The 15,647-nt window shown below is 47.0% G+C and overlaps 1 protein-coding gene across 1 annotated transcript in view; it reads left to right on the top strand.

The window, feature by feature from the left end:
* Positions 1-15,647, top strand: part of maml3 (mastermind-like transcriptional coactivator 3) — a 266,132-nt gene that overhangs the window by 186,504 nt on the left and 63,981 nt on the right. Inside the window, exon 4 of the mRNA XM_045723115.1 lies at positions 7,237-7,503. Coding sequence (XP_045579071.1) covers positions 7,237-7,503 — 267 coding nt within the window. The remainder of the gene's footprint in view (positions 1-7,236; positions 7,504-15,647) is intronic.

Below are 15,647 nucleotides of genomic sequence, written 5' to 3'. Positions count from 1 at the left end.
ACAGAGTGAAAGAGACTGGTGTGTGTGTGTGTGGTTCCCGCGGGACTGCCCGGTGTTGTCGGGGGTGACCAGGCGCAGCGGCCATTGCATCTCCTACGAGCACCATCTGCTCCTTGCCACGGATACAGTTGCCAGGCTACCTGTTTTTCTCTCCTTCTTTACCTTCCTGTCTCCCACTTTTCTCTCCCTTCTTTACCTTCCTGTCTCCCCACTATCTCTCTCCCTTCTTTACCTTCCTGTCTCCCCACTATCTCTCTCCCTTCTTTACCTTCCTGTCTCCCCACTATCTCTCTCCCTTTGCCTTCTCATCCTCTCTGTCTCTCTCTGTCCGCCACCTCTCTTCCCTTCTGTTTCCTCCATCACCCTCTCCCATGAGGTTGTTAGGACACGACCAGTCAGAGGAGAGAGGGAGATGAACACACAGACAGAGAGAGAGAGAGAGAGAGAGAGAGAGAGAGAGAGGAGAGACAGAGAAGGGGTAGGGAACACACAAAGAGAGAGAGAGAGAGAGAGAGAGAGAGAGAACAGAGGAAGGGAGGAGACACAGAGAGAGAGAGAGAGAGAGAGAGAGAGACAGAGAGGGATAGCACAGAGAGAGAGAGAGAGAGAGAGGAGAACAGAGGAAGGGGTAGGAACACAGAGAGAGAGAGAGGAGAACAGAGGAAGGGGTAGGAACACACAGAGAGAGAGAGAGAGAGAGAGGAGAACAGAGGAAGGGATAGGAACACAGAGAGAGAGAGAGAGAGGAGAACAGAGGAAGGGATAGGAACACACAGAGAGAGAGAGAGAGAGAGGAGAACAGAGAAAGGGGTAGGAACACAGAGAGAGAGAGAGAGAGAGAGAGGAGAACAGAGGAAGGGATAGGAACACAGAGAGAGAGAGAGAGAGAGAGGAGAACAGAGGAAGGGGTAGGAACACAGAGAGAGAGAGGAGAACAGAGGAAGGGGTAGGAACACACAGAGAGAGAGAGAGAGAGAGAGAGAGAGAGAGAGAGAGAGGAGAACAGAGGAAGGGGTAGGAACACACAGAGAGAGAGAGAGAGAGAGAGGAGAACAGAGGAAGGGGTAGGAACACAGAGAGAGAGAGAGAGGGAGAACAGAGGAAGGGGTAGGAACACAGAGAGAGAGAGAGAGAGAGGAGAACAGAGGAAGGGGTAGGAAACACACAGAGAGAGAGAGAGAGAGAGAGGAGAACAGAGGAAGGGGTGGAAACACACAGAGGAGAGAGAGAGAGAGAGAGAGAGGAGAACAGAGGAAGGGGTAGGAACACAGACAGAGAGAGAGAGAGAGAGGGAGAACAGAGGAAGGGGTAGGAACAGAGAGAGAGAGAGAGAGAGAGAGAGAGGAGAACAGAGGAAGGGGTAGGAACACACAGAGAGAGAGAGAGAGAGAGAGGAGAACAGAGGAAGGGGTAGGAACACAGAGAGAGAGAGAGAGAGAGAGAGGAGAACAGAGGAAGGGATAGGAACACACAGAGAGAGAGAGAGAGAGAGAGAGAGAGGAGAACAGAGGAAGGGGTAGGAACACAGAGAGAGAGAGAGAGAGAGAGGAGAACAGAGGAAGGGTAGGAACACACACAGAGAGAGAGAGAGAGGAGAACAGAGGAAGGGGTAGGAACACACAGAGAGAGAGAGAGAGAGAGAGAGAGAGAGAGGAGAACAGAGGAAGGGGTAGGAACACAGAGAGAGAGAGAGAGAGAGAGAGAGGAGAACAGAGGAAGGGGTAGGAACACAGAGAGAGAGAGAGAGAGAGAGAGAGAGAGAGGAGAACAGAGGAAGGGGTAGGAACACAGAGAGAGAGAGGAGAACAGAGGAAGGGGTAGGAACACAGAGAGAGAGAGAGAGAGAGAGGAGAACAGAGGAAGGGATAGGAACACACAGAGAGAGAGAGAGAGACAGAGAGAGAGAGAGGAGAACAGAGGAAGGGATAGGAACACACGAGAGAGAGAGAGAGAGAGAGAGAGAGAGAGAGAGAGGAGAACAGAGGAAGGGATAGGAACACACAGAGAGAGAGAGAGAGAGGAGAACAGAGGAAGGGGTAGGAACACACAGAGAGAGAGAGAGAGAGAGAGAGAGAGAGAACAGAGGAAGGGGTAGGAACACACAGAGAGAGAGAGAGAGAGAGAGAGAGAACAGAGGAAGGGATAGGAACACACAGAGAGAGAGAGAGAGAGAGAGAGAGAGAGGGAGACAGAGGAAGGGGTAGGAACCCAGAGAGAGAGAGAGAGAGAGAGAGAGACAGAGGAAGGGGTAGGAACACAGAGAGAGAGAGAGAGAGAGAGAGAGGAGAACAGAGAGGGATAGGACACACAGAGAGAGAGACAGGCAGAGGAAGGGGTAGGAACACAGAGAGAGAGAGAGAGAGAGAGAGAGAGAGAGAGAGAGAGAGAGAGAGAGAGAGAGGAGAACAGAGGAAGGGGTAGGAACACAGAGAGAGAGAGAGGAGAACAGAGGAAGGGGTAGGAACACAGAGAGAGAGAGAGAGAGAGAGAGAGAGAGGAGAACAGAGGAAGGGATAGGAACACAGAGAGAGAGAGAGAGAGAGAGGAGAACAGAGGAAGGGATAGGAACACACAGAGAGAGAGAGAGAGAGAGAGAGGAGAACAGAGGAAGGGGTAGGAACACAGAGAGAGAGAGAGAGAGAACAGAGGAAGGGGTAGGAACACAGAGAGAGAGAGAGAGAGGGAGAACAGAGGAAGGAAGGGATAGGAACACAGAGAGAGAGGAGGAGAAGAATTATGGAGAGAGGAGAGGGAGAAGAGATCGTAGATCAGAGTCGTCATGATTGAGCCATCTGCTGAGAGGAGACCAATGAGCCTGTCACACACACACACACACACACACACACACACACACACACACACACACACACACACACACACACACACACACACACACACACGAACACCAGTGACCCCCGCAGGCCAGACCCTGCTGCTGCACCCTGCCACTCACTCCACTCAGGTTTTATTGGCCTGACTGGCTGGCATCGTGGTGTGCCAAGCGGGAGATGAGACTGTTCGGAGTATCGACCAGTCTGGTCTGGTCTGCTTACTGGGAGGAGTCTGTCCACGCTTCTCTCTCTCTTTTATCACTCCATCTCTCTGTCTTTCTCTCTCTCTCTTTTATCACTCCATCCCTCTGTCTTTCTCTCTCTCTTTTATCACTCCATCTTTTATCACTCCATCTATCTATCTGTCTTTCTCTCTCTCTTTTAGGTTTCCATCACTCCTCCTAACATCTTGTCTCTCCCTCCATATTCTCTCTCTCTCTGTCGCTCTCTCTCTCTCTGTCGCTCTCTCGCTCTGTCGCTCTCTCTCTCTCTCTCTGTCGCTCTCTCTCTCTCTCTCTGTCGCTCTCTCTCTCTGTCGCTCTCTCTCGCTGTCGCTCTCTCTCGTCGCTCTGTCGCTCTCTCTCTGTCGCTCTCGTCGCTCTCTCTGTCGCTCTCTGTCGCTCTCTCTCGCTGTCGCCTCTCTCTCTGTCGCTCCCTCTGTCGCTCTCTCTGTCGCTCTCTCTCTCTGTCACTCTCTGTCTCTCTCTCTCTCTCTGTCGCTCTGTCGCTCTCTTTCTGTCGCTCTCTCTCTGTCGCTCTCTCTGTCGCTCTCTCTCTCTGTCGCTCTCTTCTGTCGCTCTTCGCTCTGTCGCTCTCTCTCTGTCGCTCTCTCTCTGTCGCTCTCTCTCTGTCGCTCTCTCTCTCTGTCGCTCTCTTTCTGTCGCTCTCTCTCTCTGTCGCTGTCTCTCTCTGTCGCTCTCCTGCTCTCTCTGTCTGTCTGTGTCTGTCTGTCTGTCTGTCTGTCTGTCTGTCTGTCTGTCTGTCTGTCTGTCTGTCTGTCTGTCTAAACTAACTGACACTTAGGACAATATGTAGCCAACCTTCCGTAAAACAACAGTGAACAAAATAGAACACCATGCATTCATTGTAGTCCGTTGTCGACACCAAGCAGTGGTAAATGATGGACGTTCTTATCCCAAACAATGTACTGAATCAACCTTTAATAGATTCCTGAGCGGGCTCGTCTAATTGGTCGGTTGTTCCAGAGTGCTGTTTCATCCTTTTACAGATTAGCATGCGGCTAAGTGGAGGAAGTAGCTCTTTATATGCTAATGAGGGGGTAATGTATGCACAGAGGACTACCCATACTGCACTGGGAGGGGATGAGAGGACTCAGGGTGGTCTAGGACTACCCATACTGCACTGGGGGGGAATGAGAGGACTCAGGGTGGGCTAGGACTACCCATACTGCACTGGGAGGGGATGAGAGGACTCAGGGTGGTCTAGGACTACCCATACTGCACTGGGAGGGGATGAGATAACTCAGGGTGGGCTAGGACTACCCATACTGCACTGGGAGGGGATGAGAGAACTCAGGGTGGGCTAGGACTACCCATACTGCACTGGGAGGGGATGAGGGGTGGTCTAGGACTACCCATACTGCGCTGGGAGGGAATGAAAGCAAGGGGTTAGCTGGGAAGAATCTTTAAAACTGTGGTGTTTAGTCTGAATGAATATACACTACAAGTTAGTGGACACCTGCTCGTTGAACATCTCATTCCAAAATACTGGGCATTAATATGGAGTTGGTCCCCCTTTGCTGCTATAACGGCCTCTGCTCTTCTGGGAAGGATTTCCACTAGATGTTGAAACATTGCTGCGGGTACTTGCTTCCATTCAGCCACAAGAGCATTAGTGAGGTCGGGCACTGATGTTGGGAGATTAGTCCTGGCTCGCAGTCAGCGTTCCAATTCATTCCAAAGGTGTTCGATGGGGTTGAGGTCAGGGCTCTGTGCAGGCTAGTCAAGTTCTTCCACACCGATCTCGACAAACCATTTCTGTATGGACCTCGCTTTGTGCACTGGGGCATTGCCATGCTGAAACAGGAAAGGGCCTTCCCCAAACTGTTGCCACAAAGTTGGAGACACAGAATCGTCTAGAATGTCATTGTATGCCGTAGCATTAAGATTTCCCTTCACTGGAACTAAGGGGCCCAAACCATGAAAAACAGCCCCAGACCATTATTCCACCAAACTTTATAGTTGGCACTATGCATTGTGGCAGGTAGCGTTCTCCTGGTATCCACCAAACCCAGACTCCAGAGAACGTGTTTCCACTGCTCAGAGGCCAATGAGCTACACCACTCCAGCTGACGCTTGGCATTGTGCATGGTGATCTGGCTGTTCGGCCATGGAAACACATTTTGTGAAGCTCCCGACAAACAGTTATTGTGCTGACATTGCTTCCAGAGGCAGTTTGGAACTTGAGTGTTGTAACTGAGGACAGATGATTTTTACTTGCTTCAGCACTCGGTGGACCCGTGCTGTGAGCTTGTGTGGCCTACCACTTCACGGTTGAGCCATTGTTGCTCCTAGACGTTTCCACTTCACAATAACAGCACTTACAGTTAACGGGACAGCTCCAGCAGGGCAGAAATTGGACAAACTGACTTGTTGGAAATGTGGCATCCTATGACGGTGCCACATTGAAAGTCACTGAGCTCTTCAGTAAGGTCATTCTACTGCCAATGTTTGTCTATAGAGATTGCATGGCTGTGTGCTCAATTTTATACACCTGTCAGCAACTGGTGTGGCTGAAATAGCCCAATCTACTAATTTGGAGGGGTGTCCAAATACTATTGTATAAATAGTGTATCCTGCTGTGTCTGTTCACCTTTACACAGGGTTCCTGGGATAACCCTTTACACGGGGTCCCTGGGATAACCCTTTACACGGGGTTCCTGGGATAACCCTTTACACGGGGTCCCTGGGATAACCCTTTACACGGGGTTCCTGGGATAACCCTTTACACGGGGTTCCTGGGATAACCCTTTACACGGGGTTCCTGGGATAACCCTTTACACGGGGTTCCTGGGATTACCCTTTACACGGGGTTCCTGGGATAACCCTTTACACGGGGTTCCTGGGATTATCCTTTACACGGGGTTCCTGGGATAACCCTTTACACGGGGTTCCTGGGATAACCCTTTACACGGGGTTCCTGGGATAACCCTTTACACGGGGTTCCTGGGATAACCCTTTACACGGGGTTCCTGGGATAACCCTTTACACGGGGTTCCTGGGATAACCCTTTACACGGGGTTCCTGGGATAACCCTTTACACGGGGGTTCCTGGGATAACCCTTTACACGGGGTTCCTGGGATAACCCTTTACACGGGGTTCCTGGGATAACCCTTTACACGGGGTTCCTGGGATAACCCTTTACACAGGGTTCCTGGGATAACCCTTTACACGGGGTTCCTGGGATAACCCTTTACACGGGGTTCCTGGGATAACCCTTTACACGGGGTTCCTGGGATAACCCTTTACACGGGGTTCCTGGGATTACCCTTTACACGGGGTTCCTGGGATAACCCTTTACACGGGGTTCCTGGGATAACCCTTTACACGGGGTTCCTGGGATAACCCTTTACACGGGGTTCCTGGGATAACCCTTTACACGGGGTTCCTGGGATAACCCTTTACACGGGGTTCCTGGGATAACCCTTTACACGGGGTTCCTGGGATAACCCTTTACACGGGGTTCCTGGGATAACCCTTTACACGGGGTTCCTGGGATAACCCTTTACACGGGGTTCCTGGGATAACCCTTTACACGGGGTTCCTGGGATAACCCTTTACACGGGGTTCCTGGGATAACCCTTTACACGGGGTTCCTGGGATAACCCTTTACACGGGGTTCCTGGGATAACCCGTTACACGGGGTTCCTGGGATAACCCTTTACACGGGGTTCCTGGGATAACCCTTTACACGGGGTTCCTGGGATAACCCTTTACACGGGGTTCCTGGGATAACCCTTTACACGGGGTTCCTGGGATAACCCTTTGCACGGGGTTCCTGGGATAACCCTTTGCACGGGGTTCCTGGGATAACCCTTTACACGGGGTTCCTGGGATAACCCTTTACACGGGGTTCCTGGGATTATCCTTTACACGGGGTTCCTGGGATAACCCTTTACACGGGGTTCCTGGGATAGTCGTTTACACGGGGTTCCTGGAATAGTCCTTTACACGGGGTTCCTGGGATTATCCTTTACACGGGGTTCCTGGGATTATCCTTTACACGGGGTTCCTGGGATAATGAATTTGTCATTGTATTGTAGGTTTTAAGGTAGCTGGTTACTTCTGTCTTCAGTTGAATTCTCTGTGAAAAGCGCCACACAAGCGTTTACTGGTTGATTTGATTGATTGCGTGGTCAGCTGATTGATCTCTCTCTCTCTTTAGGAACAAGGTGTGGTGGGAATGTCTCGGCAGCCCGGTGCCGTCCCTCCCCCTCACCCTGCCGGGGGTGTGGCCTCGGGCACGGGGCCCAATCAGGGCGCAGGGGCCCCTCCCGGTTACCTGGGCAACCAGCAGCAGGCGGCCATGATGAAACAGATGATGGTGATGGAGCAGGAGAAGAGAGTTCAGCTCCACATGATGGAACAACAGAAACAACAGCTACTGAGAGAACAGAGACAGCAGCAACAACAGCTATTACTGGCTGAACAGGTGAGAGGAGGGAGGAGGGACAGAACAGAGAGGAGGGAGGAGGGACAGAACAGAGAGGAGGGAGGAGGGACAGAACAGAGAGGAGGGAGGGAGGGAGGACAGAACAGAGAGGAGGGAGGAGGGACAGAACAGAGAGGAGGGAGGAGGGACAGAACAGAGAGGAGGGAGGAGGGACAGAACAGAGAGGAGGGAGGAGGGACAGAACAGAGAGGAGGGAGGAGGGACAGAACAGAGAGGAGGGAGGGAGGGACAGAACAGAGAGGAGGGAGGGAGGGACAGAACAGGGAGGAGGGAGGAGGGACAGAACAGAGAGGAGGGAGGAGGGACAGAACAGAGAGTAGGGAGGAGGGACAGAACAGAGAGGAGGGAGGGAGGGAGGACAGAACAGAGAGGAGGAGGGAGGAGGGACAGAACAGAGAGGAGGGACAGAGCAGAGAGGAGGGAGGAGGGACAGAACAGAGGAGGGAGGAGGGACAGAACAGAGAGGAGGGAGGGAGGAGGGACAGAGAGAAGGGAGGGAGGGAGGAGGGACAGAACAGAGAGGAGGGAGGAGGGACAGAACAGAGGAGGGAGGAGGGACAGAACAGAGAGGAGGGAGGGAGGAGGGACAGAGAGGAGGGAGGGAGGGAGGGAGGAGGGACAGAACAGAGAGGAGGGAGGAGAGGGACAGAACAGAGAGGAGGGAGGGAGGGAGGGAGGGAGGGAGGGAGGAGGGACAGAACAGAGAGGAGGGAGGAGGGACAGAACAGAGAGGAGGGAGGGAGGAAGGACAGAACAGAGGAGGGAGGGAGGAGGAACAGAGAGGAGGGAGGGAGGAGGGACAGAACAGAGAGGAGGGAGGGAGGAGGGACAGAACAGAGAGGAGGGAGGGAGGAGGGACAGAACAGAGAGGAGGGAGGGAGGAGGGACAGAACAGAGGAGGGAGGAGGGACAGAACAGAGAGGAGGGAGGGAGGAGGGACAGAGAGGAGGGAGGGAGGGAGGGAGGGAGGGAGGAGGGACAGAACAGAGAGGAGGGAGGAGGGACAGAACAGAGGAGGGAGGAGGGACAGAACAGAGAGGAGGGAGGGAGGAGGGACAGAGAGGAGGGAGGGAGGGAGGGAGGAGGGACAGAACAGAGAGGAGGGAGGAGGGACAGAACAGAGAGGAGGGAGGGGAGGGAGGGAGGAGGGACAGAACAGAGAGGGAGGGAGGAGGGACAGAACAGAGAGGAGGGAGGGAGGAAGGACAGAACAGAGGAGGGAGGGAGGAGGAACAGAGAGGAGGGAGGGAGGAGGGACAGAACAGAGAGGAGGGAGGGAGGAGGGACAGAACAGAGAGGAGGGAGGGAGGAAGGAGGACAGAACAGAGAGGAGGGAGGGAGGAGGGACAGAACAGAGAGGAGGGAGGGAGGAAGGACAGAACAGAGAGGAGGGAGGGAGGAGGGACAGAGCAGAGAGGAGGGAGGAGGGACAGAGCAGAGAGGAGGGAGAGAGGAGGGACAGAACAGAGAGGAGGGAGGGAGGAGGGACAGAACAGAGAGGAGGGAGGGAGGAGGGACAGAACAGAGAGGAGGGAGGGAGGAGGGACAGAACAGAGAGGAGGGAGGGAGGAAGGGACAGAACAGAGAGGAGGGAGGGAGGAGGGACAGAACAGAGAGGAGGGAGGGAGGAGGGACAGAACAGAGAGGAGGGGAGGGAGGAGGGACAGAACAGAGAGGAAGGAGGAGGGACAGAACAGAGAGGAGGGAGGGAGGAGGGACAGAACAGAGAGGAGGGAGGGAGGAGGGACAGAACAGAGAGGAGGGAGGGAGGAGGGACAGAACAGAGAGGAGGGAGGGAGGAAGGACAGAACAGAGAGGAGGGAGGGAGGAGGGACAGAACAGAGAGAAGGGAGGGAGGAGGGACAGAACAGAGAGGAGGGAGGGAGGAGGGACAGAGCAGAGAGGAGGGAGGGAGGAGGGACAGAACAGAGAGGAGGGAGGGAGGAGGGACAGAACAGAGAGGAGGGAGGGAGGAAGGAAGGACAGAACAGAGAGGAGGGAGGGAGGAGGGACAGAACAGAGAGGAGGGAGGGAGGAGGGACAGAACAGAGAGGAGGGAGGGAGGAGGGACAGAACAGAGAGGAGGGACAGAACAGAGAGGAGGGAGGGAGGAAGGAAGGACAGAACAGAGAGGAGGGAGGGAGGAGGGACAGAGCAGAGAGGAGGGAGGGAGGAAGGACAGAACAGAGAGGAGGGAGGGAGGAGGGACAGAACAGAGAGGAGGGAGGGAGGAGGGACAGAACAGAGAGGAGGGAGGGAGGAGGGACAGAACAGAGAGGAGGGAGGGAGGAGGGACAGAACAGAGAGGAGGGAGGGAGGAGGGACAGAACAGAGAGGAGGGAGGGAGGAGGGACAGAACAGAGAGGAGGGAGGGAGGAGGGACAGAACAGAGAGGAGGGAGGGAGGAGGGACAGAACAGAGAGGAGGGAGGGAGGAGGGACAGAACAGAGAGGAGGGAGGGAGGAGGGACAGAACAGAGAGGAGGAGGGAGGGACAGAACAGAGAGGAGGGAGGGAGGAGGGACAGAACAGAGAGGAGGGAGGGAGGAGGGACAGAACAGAGAGGAGGGAGGGAGGAGGGACAGAACAGAGAGGGAGGGAGGGAGGAGGGACAGAACAGAGAGGAGGGAGGGAGGAGGGACAGAACAGAGAGGAGGGAGGGAGGAGGGACAGAGCAGAGAGGAGGGAGGGAGGAGGGACAGAACAGAGAGGAGGGAGGGAGGAGGGACAGAACAGAGAGGAGGGAGGGAGGAGGGACAGAACAGAGAGGAGGGAGGGAGGAGGGACAGAACAGAGAGGAGGGAGGGAGGAGGGACAGAACAGAGAGGAGGGAGGGAGGAGGGGACAGAACAGAGAGGAGGGAGGGAGGAGGGACAGAACAGAGAGGAGGGAGGGAGGAGGGACAGAACAGAGAGGAGGGAGGGAGGAGGGAGGGAGGAGGGACAGAACAGAGAGGAGGGAGGGAGGAGGGACAGAACAGAGAGGAGGGAGGAGGAGGGAGGGACAGAACAGAGAGGAGGGAGGAGGAGGGACAGAACAGAGAGGAGGGAGGGAGGAGGGACCGAACAGAGAGGAGGGAGGGAGGAGGGACAGAACAGAGAGGAGGGAGGGGAGGAGGGGGACAGAACAGAGAGGAGGGAGGAGGGAGGGACGAGGGAGGGAGGGAGGGAGGGGGACAGAACAGTGGGGGGGACAGAACAGAGAGGAGGGAGGGAGGAGGGACAGAACAGAGAGGAGGGAGGAGGGACCGAACAGAGAGGAGGGAGGGAGGTGAAGGGACCGAACAGACACAGTCACACACACACCGTCAGACACACAGTCACACACACACCGTCACACACACAGTCACACACACACCGTCACACACACAGTCACACACACACCGTCACACACACAGTCACACACACACCGTCACACACACACACCCGTCACACACACACCGTCACACACACACACACAGTCACACACACACCGTCACACACACACCGTCACACACACACACACAGTCACACACACACCGTCACACACACACACACCGTCACACACACACCGTCACAGACACACAGTCACACACACACACCGTCAGAGACACACCGTCACAAACACACACACCGTCACACACACACACACACACATTTATAATCAGCTCTCACATTTCCTAACATCGCCCCTCTACACTAACCCCTTCCCGATGCTTTAGGATTCCTTTGATGTCCTCAGATTGTGTGTGTGTGTGTGTGTGTGTGTGTGTGTGTGTGTGTGTGTGTGTGTGTGTGTGTGTGTGTGTGTGTGTGTGTGTGTGTGTGTGTGTGTGTGTGTGTGTGTGTGCGCACAACACCTGCTGTGATAATTTAGTCTTCTACTTTGATTTTCCCCTCTGTGGTTAACCTGGTGTTAAACTGTTCTGAACTACCTAGGTCAACACAAACACACACACACAAACACACACACACACACACACACACACACACACACACACACACACACACACACACACACACACACAGCAAGTAGATTGTAATTGGCACAACACAACAAGCATACTGCAGTCCAGGAACATTACTGTCTCCTGATGTTCTCTCTATACCTGCTGTGTTCTAAATGAACATACTGCGTTATATTAGATATTCTACACACTCTACAGACTATAGCTATATACTAGAATTAACCTTAGACTATAGCTATATACTAGAATTAACCTTTAGAATTAACCTTACGACTATAGTTATATACTAGAATTAACCTTAGACTATAGCTATATACTAGAATTAACCTTAGACTATAGTTATATACTAGAATTAACCTTACGACTATAGCTATATACTAGAATTAACCTTACGACTATAGCTATATACTAGAATTAACCTTACGACTATAGCTATATACTAGAATTAACCTTACAGACTATAGCTATATACTAGAATTAACCTTACGACTATAGTTATATACTAGAATTAACCTTAGACTATAGCTATATACTAGAATTAACCTTAGACTATAGCTATATACTAGAATTAACCTTAGACTATAGCTATATACTAGAATTAACCTTAGACTATAGTTATATACTAGAATTAACCTTAGACTATAGCTATATACTAGAATTAACCTTAGACTATAGCTATATACTAGAATGAACCTTAGACTATAGCTATATACTAGAATGAACCTTAGACTATAGCTATATACTAGAATTAACCTTAGACTATAGCTATATACTGGAATTAACCTTACAGACTATAGTTATATACTAGAATTAACCTTAGACTATAGTTATATACTAGAATTAACCTTAGACTATAGCTATATACTAGAATTAACCTTACAGACTATAGTTATATACTAGAATTAACCTTAGACTATAGTTATATACTAGAATTAACCTTAGACTATAGCTATATACTAGAATTAACCTTACAGACTATAGCTATATACTAGAATTAACCTTACAGACTATAGTTATATACTAGAATTAACCTTAAGACTATAGCTATATACTAGAATTAACCTTAGACTATAGCTATATACTAGAATTAACCTTAGACTATAGCTATATACTAGAATTAACCTTACAGACTATAGCTATATACTAGAATTAACCTTAGACTATAGCTATATACTAGAATTAACCTTAGACTATAGCTATATACTAGAATTAACCTTAGACTATAGCTATATACTAGAATTAACCTTAGACTATAGCTATATACTAGAATTCACCTTAGACTATAGCTATATACTAGAATTAACCTTAGACTATAGTTATATACTAGAATTAACCTTAGACTATAGTTATATACTAGAATTAACCTTACAGACTATAGTTATATACTAGAATTAACCTTACAGACTATAGTTATATACTAGAATTAACCTTACAGACTATAGCTATATACTAGAATTAACCTTACAGACTATAGTTATATATGCTAGAATTAACCTTAGACTATAGTTATATACTAGAATTAACCTTACAGACTATAGCTATATACTAGAATTAACCTTACAGACTATAGTTATATATACTGATTACTAGAATTAACCTTACAGACTATAGCTATATACTACAATTAACCTTACAGACTATAGCTATATACTAGAATTAACCTTACAGACTATAGCTATATACTAGAATTAACCTTACAGACTATAGCTATATACTAGAATTAACCTTGCAGACTATAGCTATATACTAGAATTAACCTTACAGACTATAGTTATATATACTGGATTATTAACCTTACTGACTATAGCTATATATACTAGAATTAACCTTACAGACTATAGTTATATATACTGGATTATTAACCTTACTGACTATAGTTATATATACTGATTACTAGAATTAACCTTACAGACTATAGCTATATACTAGAATTAACCTTACAGACTATAGTTATATATACTGATTACTAGAATTAACCTTACTGACTATAGTTATATATACTGGATTATTAACCTTACAGACTATAGTTATATATACTGATTACTAGAATTAACTTTACAGACTATAGTTATATATACTGGATTATTAACCTTACAGACTATAGCTATATACTAGAATTAACCTTACAGACTATAGTTATATATACTGATTACTAGAATTAACCTTACAGACTAGTTATATATACTAGATTATTAACCTTACAGACTATAGTTATATATACTGATTACTAGAATTAACCTTACAGACTATAGTTATATATACTGGATTATTAACTTTACAGACTATAGTTATATATACTGGATTATTAACCTTACAGACTATAGTTATATATACTGATTACTAGAATTAACCTTACAGACTATAGTTATATATACTGATTATTAACCTTACAGACTATAGTTATATATACTGGATTACTAGAATTATTACAGACTATAGTTATATATACTGATTATTAACCTTACAGACTATAGTTATATATACTGGATAATTAACCTTACAGACTATAGTTATATATACTGATTACTAGAATTAACCTTACAGACTATAGTTATATATACTGGATTATTAACCTTACAGACTATAGTTATATATACTGGATTATTAACCTTACAGACTATAGTTATATATACTGGATTATTAACTTTACAGACTATAGTTATATATACTGGATTATTAACCTTACAGACTATAGTTATATATACTGATTACTAGAATTAACCTTACAGACTATAGTTATATATACTGATTACTAGAATTAACCTTACAGACTATAGTTATATATACTGGATTATTAACCTTACAGACTATAGTTATATATACTGGATTACATTAACCTTACAGACTATAGTTATATATACTGGATTATTTAACCTTACAGACTATAGTTATATATACTGGATTATTAACCTTACAGACTATAGTTATATATACTGATTACTAGAATTAACCTTACAGACTATAGTTATATATACTGGATTATTAACCTTACAGACTATAGTTATATATACTGGATTATTAACTTTACAGACTATAGTTATATATACTGGATTATTAACCTTACAGACTATAGTTATATATACTGGATTATTAACTTTACAGACTATAGTTATATATACTGATTACTAGAATTAACCTTACAGACTATAGTTATATATACTGGATTATTAACCTTACAGACTATAGTTATATATACTGGATTATTAACCTTACAGACTATAGTTATATATACTGATTACTAGAATTAACCTTACAGACTATAGTTATATATACTGGATTATTAACTTTACAGACTATAGTTATATATACTGGATTATTAACCTTACAGACTATAGTTATATATACTGATTACTAGAATTAACCTTACAGACTATAGCTATATACTAGAATTAACCTTACAGACTATAGTTATATATACTGATTACTAGAATGAACCTTACAGACTATAGCTATATACTAGAATTAACCTTACAGACTATAGCTATATACTAGAATTAACCTTACAGACTATAGTTATATATACTGGATTATTAACCTTACTGACTATAGTTATATATACTGATTACTAGAATTAACCTTACAGACTATAGCTATATATACTGGATTATTAACCTTCCAGACTATAGTTATATATACTGATTACTAGAATTAACCTTACAGACTATAGCTATATACTAGAATTAACCTTACAGACTATAGTTATATATACTGATTACTAGAATTAACCTTACTGACTATAGTTATATATACTGGATTATTAACCTTACAGACTATAGTTATATATACTGATTACTAGAATTAACTTTACAGACTATAGTTATATATACTGGATTATTAACCTTACAGACTATAGCTATATACTAGAATTAACCTTACAGACTATAGTTATATATACTGGATTACTAGAATTAACCTTACAGACTATAGTTATATATACTGATTACTAGAATTAACCTTACAGACTAGTTATATATACTGGATTATTAACCTTACAGACTATAGTTATATATACTGATTACTAGAATTAACCTTACAGACTATAGTTATATATACTGGATTATTAACTTTACAGACTATAGTTATATATACTGGATTATTAACCTTACATACTATAGTTATATATACTGATTATTAACCTTACAGACTATAGTTATATATACTGATTATTAACCTTACAG

The sequence above is a fragment of the Salmo salar genome, chromosome ssa08 (genome assembly GCF_905237065.1).
Source record: "Salmo salar chromosome ssa08, Ssal_v3.1, whole genome shotgun sequence".
Lineage (NCBI taxonomy): Eukaryota > Metazoa > Chordata > Actinopteri > Salmoniformes > Salmonidae > Salmo > Salmo salar.
This window is presented reverse-complemented; position numbering and strand designations above follow the sequence as displayed.